We start from the raw sequence: 15,188 nt of genomic DNA, 5'->3' as shown, positions 1-15,188 counted from the left end.
TTAAGAAACCGACTGACACTGAAAAGGTAAATATCTAAAGTTTAACAAGTGTTTCTGTTGATTTCGTCACTAGATTGAACCAAAACAGTCTCACAGAGGAATGCTGTTCAGAGTTATCATCAGTTCTCAGCACCAAGACCTCGAGTCTGAGACACCTGGACTTGAGCTACAACGACCTGCAGGACTCGGGGATGAAGTTGTTCTCTGCTGGACTCACGAGTACACACTGTACACTGGAAACACTCAGGTCAGGATAAATAACGCTTCACGCCGTATTCACAGATCATTTGTACGACGTTTACTGACGGTTTAAATTCTCTGTTAGCCTGATCGGCTGTAACCTTTCTGAGGGAAGTGGTGAAGCTCTGTCCTCAGTTGTCACCTCCTCTCCTCTGAGAGAGCTGGACCTGAGCAGCAACGACCTGCAGGATTCAGGAGTGATGGCCTTCTTTGTTGGACAGGAGAGTCAACACTCGAGGCTGGAAACTCTGAGGTGAGGTCACATGATGGCATCCTTATTTAATCCTATGCTGAGGCGATATCACTGCATACTGGGCCAAAGTTTATCGACTTAATCTCACAAATGTTTGAAAGCTAGTGCTTGCTGTAATTTTAGTAGAGACCGGTTTTCTTAAAGTGAACTTAATAACATCCCTGAACATCCGTACTTTTCTAAATGCTTGAAAGAATTGTTGTGTCATTTCAACAGGTTGACTCGAACGAGGCTCACCGAGAAGTGCTGTCAGGAGTTATCGTGTTTTATAGCGAAGTCTTCTCGTCTGAAAACGCTGGACTTGAGTGACAATGACTTGCAGGACTCAGGAGTGAAACTTCTCTCGACTGGACTGACGAGTCCACGCTGCCCGCTCCAAACTCTCAGGTGAGGTTCGGGGGACCAGAGGGTTCTGGGGGACCCGATTTTGTAGCTGTTACGCTGTATGTTGTGTGTTATTGGATATGCCACTGTTTTCACAGTTTGCTTTTAATCATTTTGTTGTTTCACCCTCACATAAAACAGCTTAATCAGGAAGTCATTTTTAGAGTTCGATATCTCCAGAACTCCCACAGCTATGAAGTTTAGTGAGGACGCTGACAGAATAGTTTAAAGATGCAGATAGATCTGGAAAGAAGACACATTTTTAACAATTAGCTCTTGAAAATGAAAAAAAAAAAGTGCAAAATGTTCAGACGACGGTGGTTTTGTGGCACCAAAAAGTCCCTTAAGTGTATATATATGGAGGTATCCGTATCTCCTACTAAAAATGCAGTCTTTGGTCGTCATATTTCCAACTTTTAAGGCCTCTAACTATCAGTATAAATGGCTGTGAGGCAAATATGTCAATGCAAGATATCAGTTTTTTCCTATATGAGTTGAAACCTGTCCTAAATGAGTGAAGAAAAAGTGTCTAAGATACTTTAAACTTGATCAAAATTACTCAAAAATGTTCCAGAATACCTCAAAAAGTGTCCAAAGTGACAATAATAAATAATGATTTGCCCCTGAAAATGTAAAAAGGGTACAAAATGTTTAATGGAAGGAGGTATTATGGCCTGAAAAGGTTAAAATAAGTATATATATGTGGATATATACGTGTATATTCTACTAAAATACAGACTTTGGTCGTCATTTTAGCAACTTTTGAGGTTCTAACATCAGCAGGATTTTAATAGACATGAGATTTAATCATGACAAGTGTGGAGTATCATCAGTTTCTCTGTTCAGTCTTCATTTCCTGTATTTTTATTGGAGCATTCTTTAAGGTAAAATCAGCCTCATATGGTCAACATGAAGACAACATGGGATCAAACTGTAACTCAGCACATATCATAACAACATAAAGACGCCCATAAACACCAGCTTTGTGCTCCTACCAATGACGTTTTCACAAGTCAGTCATTAAATTCTAATGATGTTAGAGGCCTCAGAAGTTAAAGCCTCAAAACCACCATTATTTTGCACTTTTTTCCTCGTTTTCATGGGACAGTATCTAAAGATTTGACCTCTGCAGAAGCTATTTAATCATTTGGTTCCACTGGAAACTATTCTGTCTGTGTTCTTGACTGTGAAACTTGCATTTCTGGAGATACTCAACACAAAAATACTACATCAACAAAATCTGAGATGGTGCAGCAACACGATCTGAACTGACAAGAACTGATCCCATCGTTGCTTTGTTCCACTAAGAGAAGTCAGCGTTTCATGGAAGAAGCCTCGAATCTGGCTCTAATAGTTTATTTACAAACCTACAAATATTGAATTTGTGTCCGTTTTGGCAGGCTGAGTCAAACCAACCTCACTGAGAAATGCTGCGAGGACATCTCAGACGTTCTCATCTCTGAGTCCTCCAGTCTTGGAGATCTGGATCTGAGCAACAACCATCTGCAGGATTCAGGGGCAGCACTTCTGTGTGCTGGACTGGGAAGTCCACAATGCAAACTGGAGACTCTCAGGTCTGTATTTTTTTTGTTATTAAGGTGTAATATTGGAATTTTTGGCCTGTAGATGAAATACAGTAGCATGAAGGTAGCATGGCTTCCATTCACAAACATATCCTCCATACATCGGTGCAGTTTTTTGTTAATGGTTCAAATGATTTGTGAGAAATTTATGCAGCATAAAATTTGTAAAAAGACGTTTGTGAAATTTTAGCTTCATATACCAAATACTTTTAGTGATATAATCTTTTTAAAAATGTCCCATCAACCACATTTCCGCAGGTTTTTTCACACATTAACATTTAAGGCTGTTTGATCGACAATATTTCAGGAACTGCTGATAAAAAAAACCTGATTTCTCATCATGTCATTGATTCAGAGTCTGGAATAAATAGATCAAATATTCTCTGATTACAGGTGAAATATGAAAACAAATGAGGCCATCATCAGCTTTGAGCTCATGTTTGCAAAAAAAATCCATAAAACAGACGTCAACTAGTGATGTTTTCTCAACCACAAGGCACAATAATACGAAACTAAACATGTAGAATAGTTTTTAATGTGAAATACTTGCTCACAAAAATGAAAAGAAAGTTGTTTGAGTTGAGCTTTAATAACTGATTGAGCAGGTTTGACAAGTTGTAACCACAAAAACAAAATGCTTCTACAAACTAAGCTCTGAATAATAAATAAAATAATGATAAATGATCTCTGAATGCAGTTATTTTCATTCACAAATGTCAGATTTTTAGAGATATTGTTGTTAAAACAGCCTCTGACCATTTTTATCGAAACGTTCACCAGATACCGTTTTAAATTTCCAGAGTTTAAAAGTTTTGAGCAAGTCAGAGCAGCAGAGCAGACGGACACTGATGGTTTGAGATGGAATGACCCCAACATATGGTCTTCATTTTGCCACAGATTTGATTTGAGGGCTGGTTGTTCGTCATCGTCCAGGATTTTGGCTTTAACATCATGTTCTGTGGTTGATTTGATTTTGGCTTTAACATCAAGTTCTGTGGTTGATTTGATTTTGGCTTGCCTTACTTTGTAATGAAGTCAATCTGCTGTATACTTAACGGGGGAATCAAACAAAAAGAAGAAGAGCCATATTCCATGGTTTCATGGTTTCTCCATCCATGGCGCTGCTGCTGTACCATTTAATTAAATGTTGCTCAAACTGCCGCTGGTTAAACCAAACAATAAGGATCAAACTAAAACCAGGCGAGCGTGCTGATATGTTCTTCAACGCATTTAGTCAGATTTGTTCTCTGTATTCAAAACGCTCAGACAGTTAACTCATTGACATCCATCAGGCTGAGCGGCTGTAAGCTGTCAGAGGTGAGCTGTGGCGCTCTGGGCTCAGTTCTCAGCTCCCGGTCGTCTCGTCTCAAAGAGCTGGACTTGAGCAGCAACGACCTGCGGGATTCTGGAGTCGAGGTGCTGTCGGCTGGACTGACGAGTCCACAATGTCGACTGGAAACTCTGAGGTGAGGACGAGCTTTTACGTTGCTGCGTATCGTCACGTTTTAACCGTATAAACATGAAGTTACACACAAAAGATCTTGGAGGATGGACATGTTTAGAAAACTGTGGATTTTATGAACCGTGTTACTTGAGTGCCGTTTGTATTTGTGTATGTTTGTCGTTGAAAATGTAGTTTTTATGCATACAGGTTACAATAAAGACATCTTTCTAGTAGCGTCTCATTAACTGTTAAAAAAGGAAAATCATTGTTAGCTTTGAGGTATTCGTGTTGTTCATTGAGAGCCCTGGAAACTCAGAAAGCATCAATGGAAACATTCTTTTTTTTGTTTCTTTCTTTTAGGTTGAATCAAACCAAGCTCACGCCGAGCTGCTGTCGTGTTCTCAGCTCTTTGAGTCTGAGGAAGCTGGATCTGAGCAACAATGACCTGCAGGATTCAGGAGGGAAACTGCTCTCTGTTGGTCTGAGGTCTCAACACCGAAGGCTGGAAAGTTTAAGGTGAGCAGCTGGTTTTTTTCTTTAAATCAATCACACGTTGGCCCTTCCTACGATTACAAAACAAGGTCTCAGCTGTGCAGAAATTTCCAACCGTGTGAAATCGCCGTTTTGTGCAGTTTGTCAGGCTGTTCGATGGCTGCAGAGGGCTGCGCCTCGCTGGCCTCACAAGTGAAGTCCAACCCGTCCTGTCTGAGAGAGCTGGACCTGAGCTACAACCATCCAGGAGAGGCAGCAGTCAAGATGCTGTCTGCTGCTCTGAAGGATCCAAAATGGAAACTGGACACTCTCAGGTATGATCAAATCAATCCAGTCAGTTCACACAGAATTCAGGCAGCGTGTTGCTCCTGGTTTTGCTCAGTTTACTTACTTGGCGTCTGAAATGCAAAACTAAGTTCTGTGAAGTATTTGGGCTGAATTTTGAGAATTCCGTGTTTTCCTAAAACCTAATGTAAAACAAAATCTCACCTGTCAAACCATTTTCAGGGAAATAAAACTCCCACAGCCATCAAATTAGGTGAGAACAGAACTATGACAACGGAAAAAAAATACCCACATTTTCAAACAAGGCTGGTGTTGTGGCCCCAGAGAGTGTATTTATATGGATGTGTCCATATTTTCTACTAAAATACAGTCTTTGGTTGATGTTTCACCAACGTTTGAGGCTCTAACATCAGTAGGATTTCAGTAATTTTGATGAATTATCGTCAGTTTCTCTGTTCAGTGTTCATTTCCAGTATCTGTGTGGGAGCATTCTATCAGGTAAAATGAGCCTTAACATGAAGACAACATGGGATATATTGACAATATATGGACCCCTATAAATGTGTTTGTATATACACATATATATGTATATATAAAACACCAGAACCTTGTCTTCTCATATTTGCGACAAGTCAAATTCTGTTGATGTTAGAGGAATCAAAAGTTGGTGAAACGTCGACCAAGGACTGTATTTATGGATACATGTCTATATATATATATGTATACACACACACACACACACACACACACAGTTAGAGGAACTTTCTGGAGACACAATACTTTAGTTTTTTTGAAAAAATTTGCATTTTCTTCCATTTTCAAGAATCATTAATTCAAAATGTCACCTCTGCTGGATCCATTCAGTTCCATTCAAACAATTCTGCATCCTCTCCAAATTTCCTAAAGCGAGTTAAACTTCTGGAGCTATTGGATTGTTAAAATGGTTTCCCAGTTAATGCACCTTTTTTTTGAGCAAGAAAAAAAATAATTCCAGTTGTGAAAACATCTGAAATTCTTAAGATTCAGACTAAATAACTCACAGAACTTAGTTGTGGGTACAAAACAAATGAGTTCACTCGAGGAGGCGGAGCTGCATGGTTATCTGAAATGACACTGAAAGGAAGCTACAAGGTCGTGTTTACATTACAGGGAGACTCAGTGTCTCCAGTCGGTCTGACTTTGTTTTCCTCTTCCAGTGCGGATCATGGTGGTGTTCAGAGGCTGAAACCTGGTTTGGGGAAATGTAAGTATGTTGAACATGTGATTTGTGGTTTGAGACAAACCTGCTGCTATTTTTATGGCCTTTTCTTCTCCGTCAGATGCCTGTGAACTCACTCTGGACCCCAACACAGCACACAAAAATGTGGTCCTGTCCGAGGACGGCAGAAAGGTGATGCTGGCGATCCAGAAGCAGCCCTACCCCGATCACCCGGACAGATTCGACTGGTGCTACCAGCTGCTGTGCACGACTGGCCAGACCGGACGCTGTTACTGGGAAGTGGAGCGGGAAGCAGGGGTTGACATTGGAGTGACCTACAGAGGAGTCAGAAGGATAGGGGCCCGGGATGGCAGCAGGCTTGGATGGAACGACAAGTCCTGGAGTCTAGAGTTCACCGATCAGTGTGTCAACGCCTGGCACAACAACATAAGAACAGCTGTTCTCGCTCCTGCATCCTCCGCCTCGAACAGGGTCGGTGTGTATCTGGACTGGACCGCTGGCACACTGGCTTTCTACACAGTCACACCGGACTCACTGATTCATCTGTACACCTTCTACAGTGAGTTCACTGAGCCGCTCTATCCAGGGTTTGGGTTCTTGTCACTGGAGTCGTCAGTGTCACTGTGTTAGAGACTAGAAGGAGCCCTGTGCTGCTTGATGACGTTACCATCAGGGGTTTGAATAGGATTCACAGGCCTGAGGTTTTATCTGAAAGCATGAAAATAACACGACACACGCATTCTTAGGGCGACACCTTGGTGCAGTAGTTTGAGCATTTAGTTGTAGATTAAATCCAAAATGTTGCAGAAATGTTGAAACAAGGCAGCACATTAGTCCGTCTACCTCCTGACTATTGTCTCACTGATTATTAGTCCAGCTTGATTTGTCCTTTTTTTTTTGTTTATCTTTATTAAGTCTCACAATCAAATTTTTCAGTTTTAATTCTCGTTCATGCAGACAGACACAGTTCAGAGGTACAAAACTGACAAAGTTCTGCTGTTCACGGCTCATTTTAGAACCGTGTTTATGCAGGAAGTCACTGGTAGACTCATTTTAGTTCCATTTCTATTTCTAAAAGGTCAACATCGTCTTTCTAAAGTTATCTTTTTGATGGTTTGTAAGATGAAACTCTTCACTGTTCAGCTTAGAAATAATGCAGTTATTGAACGGTGATACGATTCTGAATCATTTGATCCTGAAGCAATACACAGGTTTCACGTTTGTTGTATATTTTCTACCACATGATTCCTAGTTTTGTTATACGTAGAAAGAGGCTGAACTATTCAAAGTAAAATATATATATATTAAAATACCAGCATTTTGATTAATTTTCAGCTAAATGAAACAAAAGTTATATTCAAGAAATATACAGAGAACTTTAACACACTTGTTTAGCAGTATAACTGTCAGTATAAGCTGATTGAAGTGTTTGCTAATTTATTTATTGATTGTTGATAGTAAACAGAAATATAGTTTGAGACTGTCTATAATAAGAAAAGTCAATAAATACTGTACATAGCATTGTTGTAAATCATTTAATGAATTTATACGCTTCTTATAAAACCTGAACAGGATAACTGAAGTAAAAAAACGTTTTTTTAATTAATTTGTACAATTAAAAAGAGCCAAACATACAAATGTTACAAAAACAATGTGCATCGTATTTCCATGATCTAAGTCCCTTTTATGACATTTTCACAGGAAACGTTTGTAAATACTGAAACGTGAACGATAAGAGATGAAATACTGTTTACTGTAATGATCCCTGAGAAGAAAATCACATGTGGAGGCAAATCAAACAAACAAGGAAACACTTTTTGAATCACGAAACAAGTGAAATACATGAAAAGAAAAAAGCTTTAAACAGCATGTACTTTATAATATGTGAGACTAAGTTGGTTATTTGTGCAAATACTTAAGCAAAAGTGTCGCATAAAGGCAGCTCTGTCGGCCACAAACGTAGGCAAGTATGAAAAATAATCTGTAAACTAAGTAATAATAGACACAGACGAGTAAAACCGTGCTGTGATGTGAAGGAAATAGGCTGGTGATGTGAAATAAAGACATCTGTAAACAGAATAAGACTTAAATTGAAAATTATTTGACACTTTCTGAAGCTCTAAAAGCTTCTCAGACTATGTGGGATGTGAGATATCAGTTTGGTTGCTACGGTAACCACCAGCAGCATCCGAGGAGGATGCTGGCGTCCCGTGAGAAGCAGCAAGTTTGTAGTTGAGGCCGATGACCAGCGAGCAGAAGCGGTCGACGCCCACGAAGTCGCAGCACACGATGTTGACTCCGCCCCCCTCCGGTCCAGGACGCTGCTCGCCGGTCCAACGCAGCAGCAGCGACAGCGCCTTGGCCGTCATCTTCCTCATGTCCTGCAGCGGGTGGAGGAAGATGTACGCGGCGTCTTCGGTCAGATTCAGACCGCAGACGTAGAAACCGGCTGGAAGACAAACAAACACAAACCAGGTAAACAAACACCTGAAGTTTCAGGGAGGTTTTCATGTGACTTTATACTGCTAATCCACTGATTTTTTTTGCTTTTTAGATCCCAAAAAACAAAAGAACGTTAAATATTTACCCTCTGAACTCTAAGCAGTCACCTTTTTACTCACTCATCATCATTTTTCAAGCAGAACAATCATGAAGAAGGAGAGAGAACTCAGAAATGTCATAGAAAAAAGAAAGAGTGGCCAATAAATTATTGATTCTTTATTCACCAAAAATGTAAAAACCCGGAATCAACATGTGCAACATTTTTCCAAATGCCCACAGGTGTTAAAAACTAAAGATTGAGACTCAATAAACATTACATTTTTTTATTTGTGCAATGCAACGAGAATCACAGAATAAACCTCTGCCTTATTACATAATCCGGTTAAACTGGCTTCTTTTTGGTGAATTTTTAAATGAAACATGTAAAATAAAGTCATTTTGATGTAATATCATGATTTTAAGCTCCAATTTGGTTAATTTTTCCAAATAACTAGCACACAATTCATTCAAGGACTGCTGGAAAGTTCAAAATCCAACAGCTCTTAGTCTTTTTACAGTTCCTGGCTATAAAAAGTTGTGCAATTTTGCTTGTTTTCTTCAAAGACTGCAAGTTTTGGGGTTCAGACGTTAAAACATCAACGTTGTTTCATCCAGTATATGTAGTAATGAGTACTTTTACTTCTAATACTCCTGAAGTTTTAAGAAGCAGAATCGCTGCGTACCTGGCCTCCCTCTGCTCTTCTGCTCCTCCAGATAAGCGATCACCTTCTCGGGGTCTGAGCTGTCGGCGTACCTGGAGACAGAGCGACGCCATCATCAACAGACAAACAACATGACAGCTCTGCAGCTACAGACAACACCGCGGTAAAGCCTGATTATTATTATTATTATCTACAGCATGGTGTCAAATTACATTCATAGACAATAACACGCTCCAAATGTGACTGAAATCGGACAGATCCTCCAAACTGATCTGACAGCAGCCCCAAACATCTAAACTTTAAAATCTTTATGTACTTGGACAGACAGTCGTATTTTGGGTGGAATAGACCTTCAAAGCGGGACCTTGTTCTTTAGAAAGGTCAATATGGGTTGAATAAACATTTAAAACGATAAGTACTTGTACAAAAAGTAGTGTTATGAGTTAAAATTTACCATTAGCATGATAAGTATTTGTACACAAAGTGGTGTTTTGGGTGGAATTAACCTTTATATCAGGGGTGTCCAATCCTGGTCCTGGAGGGCCACAGTCCTGCATGTTTTAGATGTTTCCCTTCTTCCAACACACCTGATTCAAATGATCAGTTCATCATCAAGCTCTGCAGAAGCCTGATAACGATCCTGATCATGTGAATCAGGTGTGTTGGAAGAGGGACACATCTAAAACATGCAGGACTGTGGCCCTCCAGGACCAGGATTGGACACCCCTGCTTTATATCTTTAAGTACTTTGGACAGAAAGAAGTATTTTGGGTGGAATAAACCTTTAAAACCATAACTTGTTGCTCTGTGAAGCGCTGACTAATGTGGAAGCTGTTCTCCGAGCCTGAGTGTTGCAGCTTTACCCGTTTTTCAGATATTTATCAGAACCTCCAGGCTGTTTGTTTTACCAGTACGGTATCTGAGCCCACAGCTCCGGATGCTGCAGCACCACCTGCTGGTCGTCATAGGAAACGACAACCTGCTGACTTCTGGACCAACAGGAGCGCAGAGTTGGAGTCTCCTGCACAGATAAAGACACTGAATCAAGTTCAGTGTTTTATTAAACAAAAATAAAGACATTTACATCATAAGTTGGTGCACAAGCCTTCACCAGAATGACGGAAATTTAGTTTTTGACGCTCAAAATGTCTCTAATTGTTGTGCGCCACAGTATTGAAATGAAATCTAATGCAAAAAGAACACAAGTTTATATGATTATCAATTCTACCATAACATCAGGGAGGCGCCTGATTGGTACCAATGTTATTTTAGCACCTAAAAACATTTAAAAAGTGCATGTAAAAGTGGAAAACAAACATAAAAGCTGAAGAAAATGTGGCAGAAAATTAGAAATAAGACATTGTGAGGAATATTTGGTGCAAAATTTAAGCAAGAGTGCACCATAATAATATATGTTTCAGTGTTAGAGCTCAAAGTGATGACGAACAACAGTCCAAATATATTTAATTTACATTCTAACGCAGAGAACTGCAGCAAATCCGGCGACAGAGAAGCTGCAATGAGCGAATGTCTTGATAAGAAGCTGTTTCTACCTGCGAGGGGCACAGCTTCCCTCCAAACAGCCGGACGATGAACTCCACCAGATCGGCGTGATCTTCATCAGTCAGAGACTCGAAGTGCGAGCAGGAGATGACGACGATCTCTTTGGGATGAGCGTCGAGCCAGACGGACAGTTCATCCAGCGCCTCCTGCACACAAACACTGCAGCTGAAAACCAAGAAAACAAAAAAAACAGCAGTATGTTCCTTTTTTGGTTTCGTGGCTCTGCAGAGAGGAGAGGAGATAACTGCTGACTCCTGTGAGGTAGAAAGACAACGAATTTTGATTCTAGTTTATGGTAAATCACAGCAAACTTTGAGTGGAATAAAGAATCTCTGAGCTGCAAGAGCAGGTTTGAATTTTTCTTTTTTGAGTCTAGTTTGCTTGCAACTTTTTTTACTATAAACTGTAGATATTTAAAATAATATCTACATAAATTTCAGCTTCAAAGATTAAAAACTTTCTGAGATTAAAAAAAAAAATTAAAGTTCCCCATTATAGCCCATTTTTTCGCACAGTCAAATTTGAGGCTGTTCAACGACAACATCTGAGGAACTATTAAAGCCTAAAATCTTCATTGTTATGTCTCATCATGTCATTGATTCAGAATCTGCAACACTGGACAAGCAGATCAAATATTCTTTGATATGGGTGAGTTGGAATATGAAGAAAAATTGAAGCTGACATGAAAAATCTCATTTGTACTCAAAAAACTAAACCAAAAAAAGAAAAGGTGTCCATATTCTGAATTATTAACATTTTATTGTTTTTATCTTTATTCTATTTTTGTATTTATTGTCTTGTTTCAACTCTGCTTCATTTTTTTCCCTAGCTACTAATATATTTATTCGTAAAGCACCTTTAAAAAGCAAAGTTTCACAGCGCTTTACAATAAATACAAATGTACAATTAAATAAATAAGATCTCAAACAAGATAAAACAGTTCTAACAAACACCACCAGTTAGGAAAACGGCAACCTATAAAAGAAAGAATTAAAAGGAGGAGGTTATCCTTTAAAATAATCTTTACATTCTTAATTTATTCTGTATTTATCAATGATCGACGTATGTATCTGTCTGCCGCCCAGGTTTAGGATCTAGTGAAGTTCCGTACATGTTAAAAGTGAGAATTGATTTTTAAAAAAGAGCAAAACTGATGTGGTGTCGTCATGTAATTAACCACAAACCTTGACAGTAATCAGCGTGTAGATTCCGTGTGCGAAGAACAGTTTTCTGCCTCCCGTCGGCTTCCTGGCGATTCGCAGGTCGAAGAAACGAATCCCAAGATCGCACTGACGACTGAGGACCGACTGCTGCACACGGACAGAAGTAATACAAACTCAGTCACTTAATTCAGTTGGTGAGCAAATATTTACAGAATTTATTTCTCATTTAAGAACTTTTCAAGCAATGGGGCAGTAAATCTAATATATATTTGGAATACTTGCTGGGGTTTTTTTTAGCCTTCAGCTCAATATTTTGGTGTTTTATCGTATATTTTTGGACATAATGACAATTAAACACCATGCAAATAACGAGTTAAAGTCACAAATATTCCCAAGACGCCTGTATTTTTTTGTGAAGGAGAAACTAAAGCAAAAGGAACACATGTGCCCTCTTTCAAATAATAACCCTGCGAATAGTATGCACAAACAGATATAAGATATAGTGGAAAAGATAAGTTGATTAATCAATTAATAGATAAAGAAAATTAATGAGTTTGATAACTAACTGAGTGTTTGATGAGTAAAAGTGTCAACGACAAAATAAAATCACAGGTTTTAGCTTCATAACTGGTTTTGTTTGATCATGTTTGACTACAGAACAATATTATATAGAACAGCAGATTATGAAAAATAATAAGTAACGACAACAACAGTTTTTCAGACATTTTTCAACTAAAAGCAGCGAATAAATGCCAAATATTTGCTGATTTTAGCCTCTCAGGGGAGACGATTGGCTGCTTTTCTTTGTCAAATATGACAACAAACTGAATAATTTACGGGGTTTGGACGAAATTACACGTTTGAAGTGGCCACAGTCGGATTTTATAAAACAGTTAAACTTTTATCTCATTAGTGGACAGAAAATGTCCACTACAAGCCTCCCTTGTAGTCTGATTTTTATTGCAGTGTTGTGCATCACTGAATCAACACCTGAATACACAGAAGGAGGCTCAGGCTCATGGTGAGGCAGGTCACCGTTATAAGCCCCACATCTGTACCTGAGTGGTGGCCCAGCGGTAAACACATGGCCGGGTGCAGCAGGGGAAGAGCCGGTCGGTGAGTCTGAGGAGGCAGGACTCCGATCTGACCACCGGGGAGGAGACGTCCAGGCAGAAGGACATACTGTCATGGCTCCCTGCGGGGTCAGACGGTCACTTTACAGCTTAAAATTATTTACTAGACTGTGTGTGGGTGTGTAATAGACACATTTGTAATGCTTTTATGTAGCTGTGTTGTTAAACAGTTGCACTAAGCTAGCCCAACTAGCGCCTCCGTGTTACCGGGTAGAGCCAGGTTCCACAGCGGGACGTCCAGCAGCTCCTCCGGTAAACGGGACATCCAGTCCGGGTTTGCTCCGAGCTGCGACGGCTGTTCGTCCTCCATGTTCTTCAGCTGAAATACGCTACTGTCTGTATTTATCTTGTTATCTCATCCTGAAGCTTTAACCTGCTGCTTTTGCTACGCACGGTTTGTTTACAAACGCTTCCGTGTTCGAAACGTCATCATTGTGCGTCACTGACAAAAAGCGACGGACGTTTCCTTTCAAAATTAAAAGCAGTGTACACCATAGATATGTATAATAAAGGCCTTTATTAAACATATCTATGCATATAATAAAGGCCTTTATTATACATATCTATGGTGTACAGTCCAGTAAAAGTAATGTTAAATATTTTCGGGATAATCTTAAATTTTAAAAGCAGCTGCGTTATTTAACATGTAGAATATCAAAAGTATAATTTTAAAATTTTAAATTGCAGCTGGCAGTAACTATATTATCATATGTATTGCTATAATGGAATATATGAAATATTTTTCCAATGTGCAGTGCACTTTAACAGGCTCTCTCTCACTGTAACCACTAGAGTAGCATTATTAGTATAAAACTGTAAAATGCTATATTTATGATGAGATCAAGTCTAAGCGTCGGTGCTTTCATATCGTATTTTTATGCACATTTTGAACATTTTAAAGTATCACAATCGCAAAAAGTTGATGGAAACAGCAAAATTAAAAAAAAAAAAAAGAAAACGTACCCAATTTTGAAACAAAAAAAAAAAAGTTTCTATGTGCGCTTGAGATGGTTTTTGTCTTTTTTTGAAAAGAAGCTAATGAGCTTCATGGAAAACGACTTTTCCCAATAAGTTGTGACGTAGTGAACATTTCACCCACGATTGATCAGACCACCTGCTATTACGTTCACTACTGATTAATGTTTCTTGATAAAGATTTGATAAATAAAATGTCCATGCTTTTAATATTGTTCGTTCTATCAGTTTGATCGAGCTTGTAGTTGCATCTTGTCACCACTAGAGGTTGTCATCAGTGTAACGTGCTTGCCTACAAAAAAGAAAAGATATGTTGAATAAAAAGTAATATAAAAAGAGACGCATGGGTAGAATCTAAACATAAATAAGTAAAACACACGGTAAAACAATGTTAATGTGCTAGCACGCTAACATTTGCGATGCTTTTCTCTCTCTGGCGCCATCGTCAGGCCAAACATTGTACTGCTCATCTGCAGTTTGTCCTTATTGCTGAATTAGAAATTAAAATGTGCTAGAATCAAGCGCTGGATCGGGATGTTTCAGTTTTTCTCCTTTTCTTTTGTATTTTATGTTCTTTTTTTCCATTTTGGTGCCAGTTTTGCTTGTTTGTTTGTTTGCTGTTTGTTACTATGCAGTTCTTCACGTGTAAACATCACCGATTAAAGACTTAAATTAAAGAAAACCTGAGTCAATTTTGGAAAATTCAAGGTTTAGATGTCCAGATGGTTCAGTTAGTTGTAGAAAGGTGGTTAAAAGACACTTTTTTAAAATTAAAAAGCAGCAGTCACTCCTCTAAACTTCCAATTTTGCATATTTGTAGCTTGAACGCTGCGATTTTTAGAACCTGCGTTTGCATTTAGCTTTTAGAATGACTCTGAATACCTGTTTTGATTCCAGTTTCTTAATTGTGAATAATCCGTAGTTCCTTTCCTCCTCTGAAACAGAATATTTTTAAGTTGTGGACGAAACAAGACATTTGTCATCGATACAATTCATGTTTTTCTGACATTTTCTACACCCTAACAACTCGCCAAATAACAGAAAATTGTCACTTGCAGGTCCATTGTTTCACATATAAAGAAATCGTGAAAGGTCACACACCAGCAGAGGCTGCAGGAAACAGTTAATTTTATCAGTGTGGAGCCACTTCAATCATCAGGAAGTCATTCTCAGCCTTTCTGCCTTGTGACCACTTAAAGTTAAGTAATGTCTGCTTGCAGCGCTGCCTCGGCTTGTTATGTAGCTGCTTTC

The 15,188-nt window shown here is 39.0% G+C and overlaps 2 protein-coding genes across 2 annotated transcripts in view; one reads left to right on the top strand and one right to left on the bottom strand.

The window, feature by feature from the left end:
- The window catches only part of LOC103370270 (NACHT, LRR and PYD domains-containing protein 12-like), a 13,802-nt gene extending 5,823 nt beyond the window's left edge, over positions 1-7,979 (top strand). The window contains exons 11-19 of the mRNA XM_008299257.1: positions 74-247; positions 326-493; positions 710-880; positions 2,278-2,451; positions 3,753-3,926; positions 4,265-4,420; positions 4,537-4,710; positions 5,878-5,924; positions 6,001-7,979. Coding sequence (XP_008297479.1) covers positions 74-247; positions 326-493; positions 710-880; positions 2,278-2,451; positions 3,753-3,926; positions 4,265-4,420; positions 4,537-4,710; positions 5,878-5,924; positions 6,001-6,530 — 1,768 coding nt within the window. The 3' untranslated portion in view covers positions 6,531-7,979. The remainder of the gene's footprint in view (positions 1-73; positions 248-325; positions 494-709; positions 881-2,277; positions 2,452-3,752; positions 3,927-4,264; positions 4,421-4,536; positions 4,711-5,877; positions 5,925-6,000) is intronic.
- Positions 7,475-13,355, bottom strand: LOC103370265 (PI-PLC X domain-containing protein 1-like). Its single transcript, XM_008299253.1, has 7 exons — positions 13,170-13,355; positions 12,888-13,024; positions 11,851-11,976; positions 10,657-10,812; positions 10,012-10,124; positions 9,125-9,195; positions 7,475-8,349 (listed from the first exon to the last, which is right to left on the bottom strand). Exons 1-7 carry the CDS (start codon positions 13,270-13,272, stop codon positions 8,036-8,038), a joined length of 1,020 nt encoding a protein of 339 aa, XP_008297475.1. The 5' UTR covers positions 13,273-13,355; the 3' UTR covers positions 7,475-8,035.
- Positions 13,356-15,188: the final 1,833 nt, after the last annotated feature.

This window comes from Stegastes partitus, unplaced genomic scaffold (assembly GCF_000690725.1).
Source record: "Stegastes partitus isolate 25-593 unplaced genomic scaffold, Stegastes_partitus-1.0.2 Scaffold1396, whole genome shotgun sequence".
Classification (NCBI taxonomy): Eukaryota; Metazoa; Chordata; class Actinopteri; family Pomacentridae; genus Stegastes; species Stegastes partitus.
Note: the sequence above shows the minus strand (reverse complement) of the source record. Positions and strands in the feature narration are given on the sequence as shown.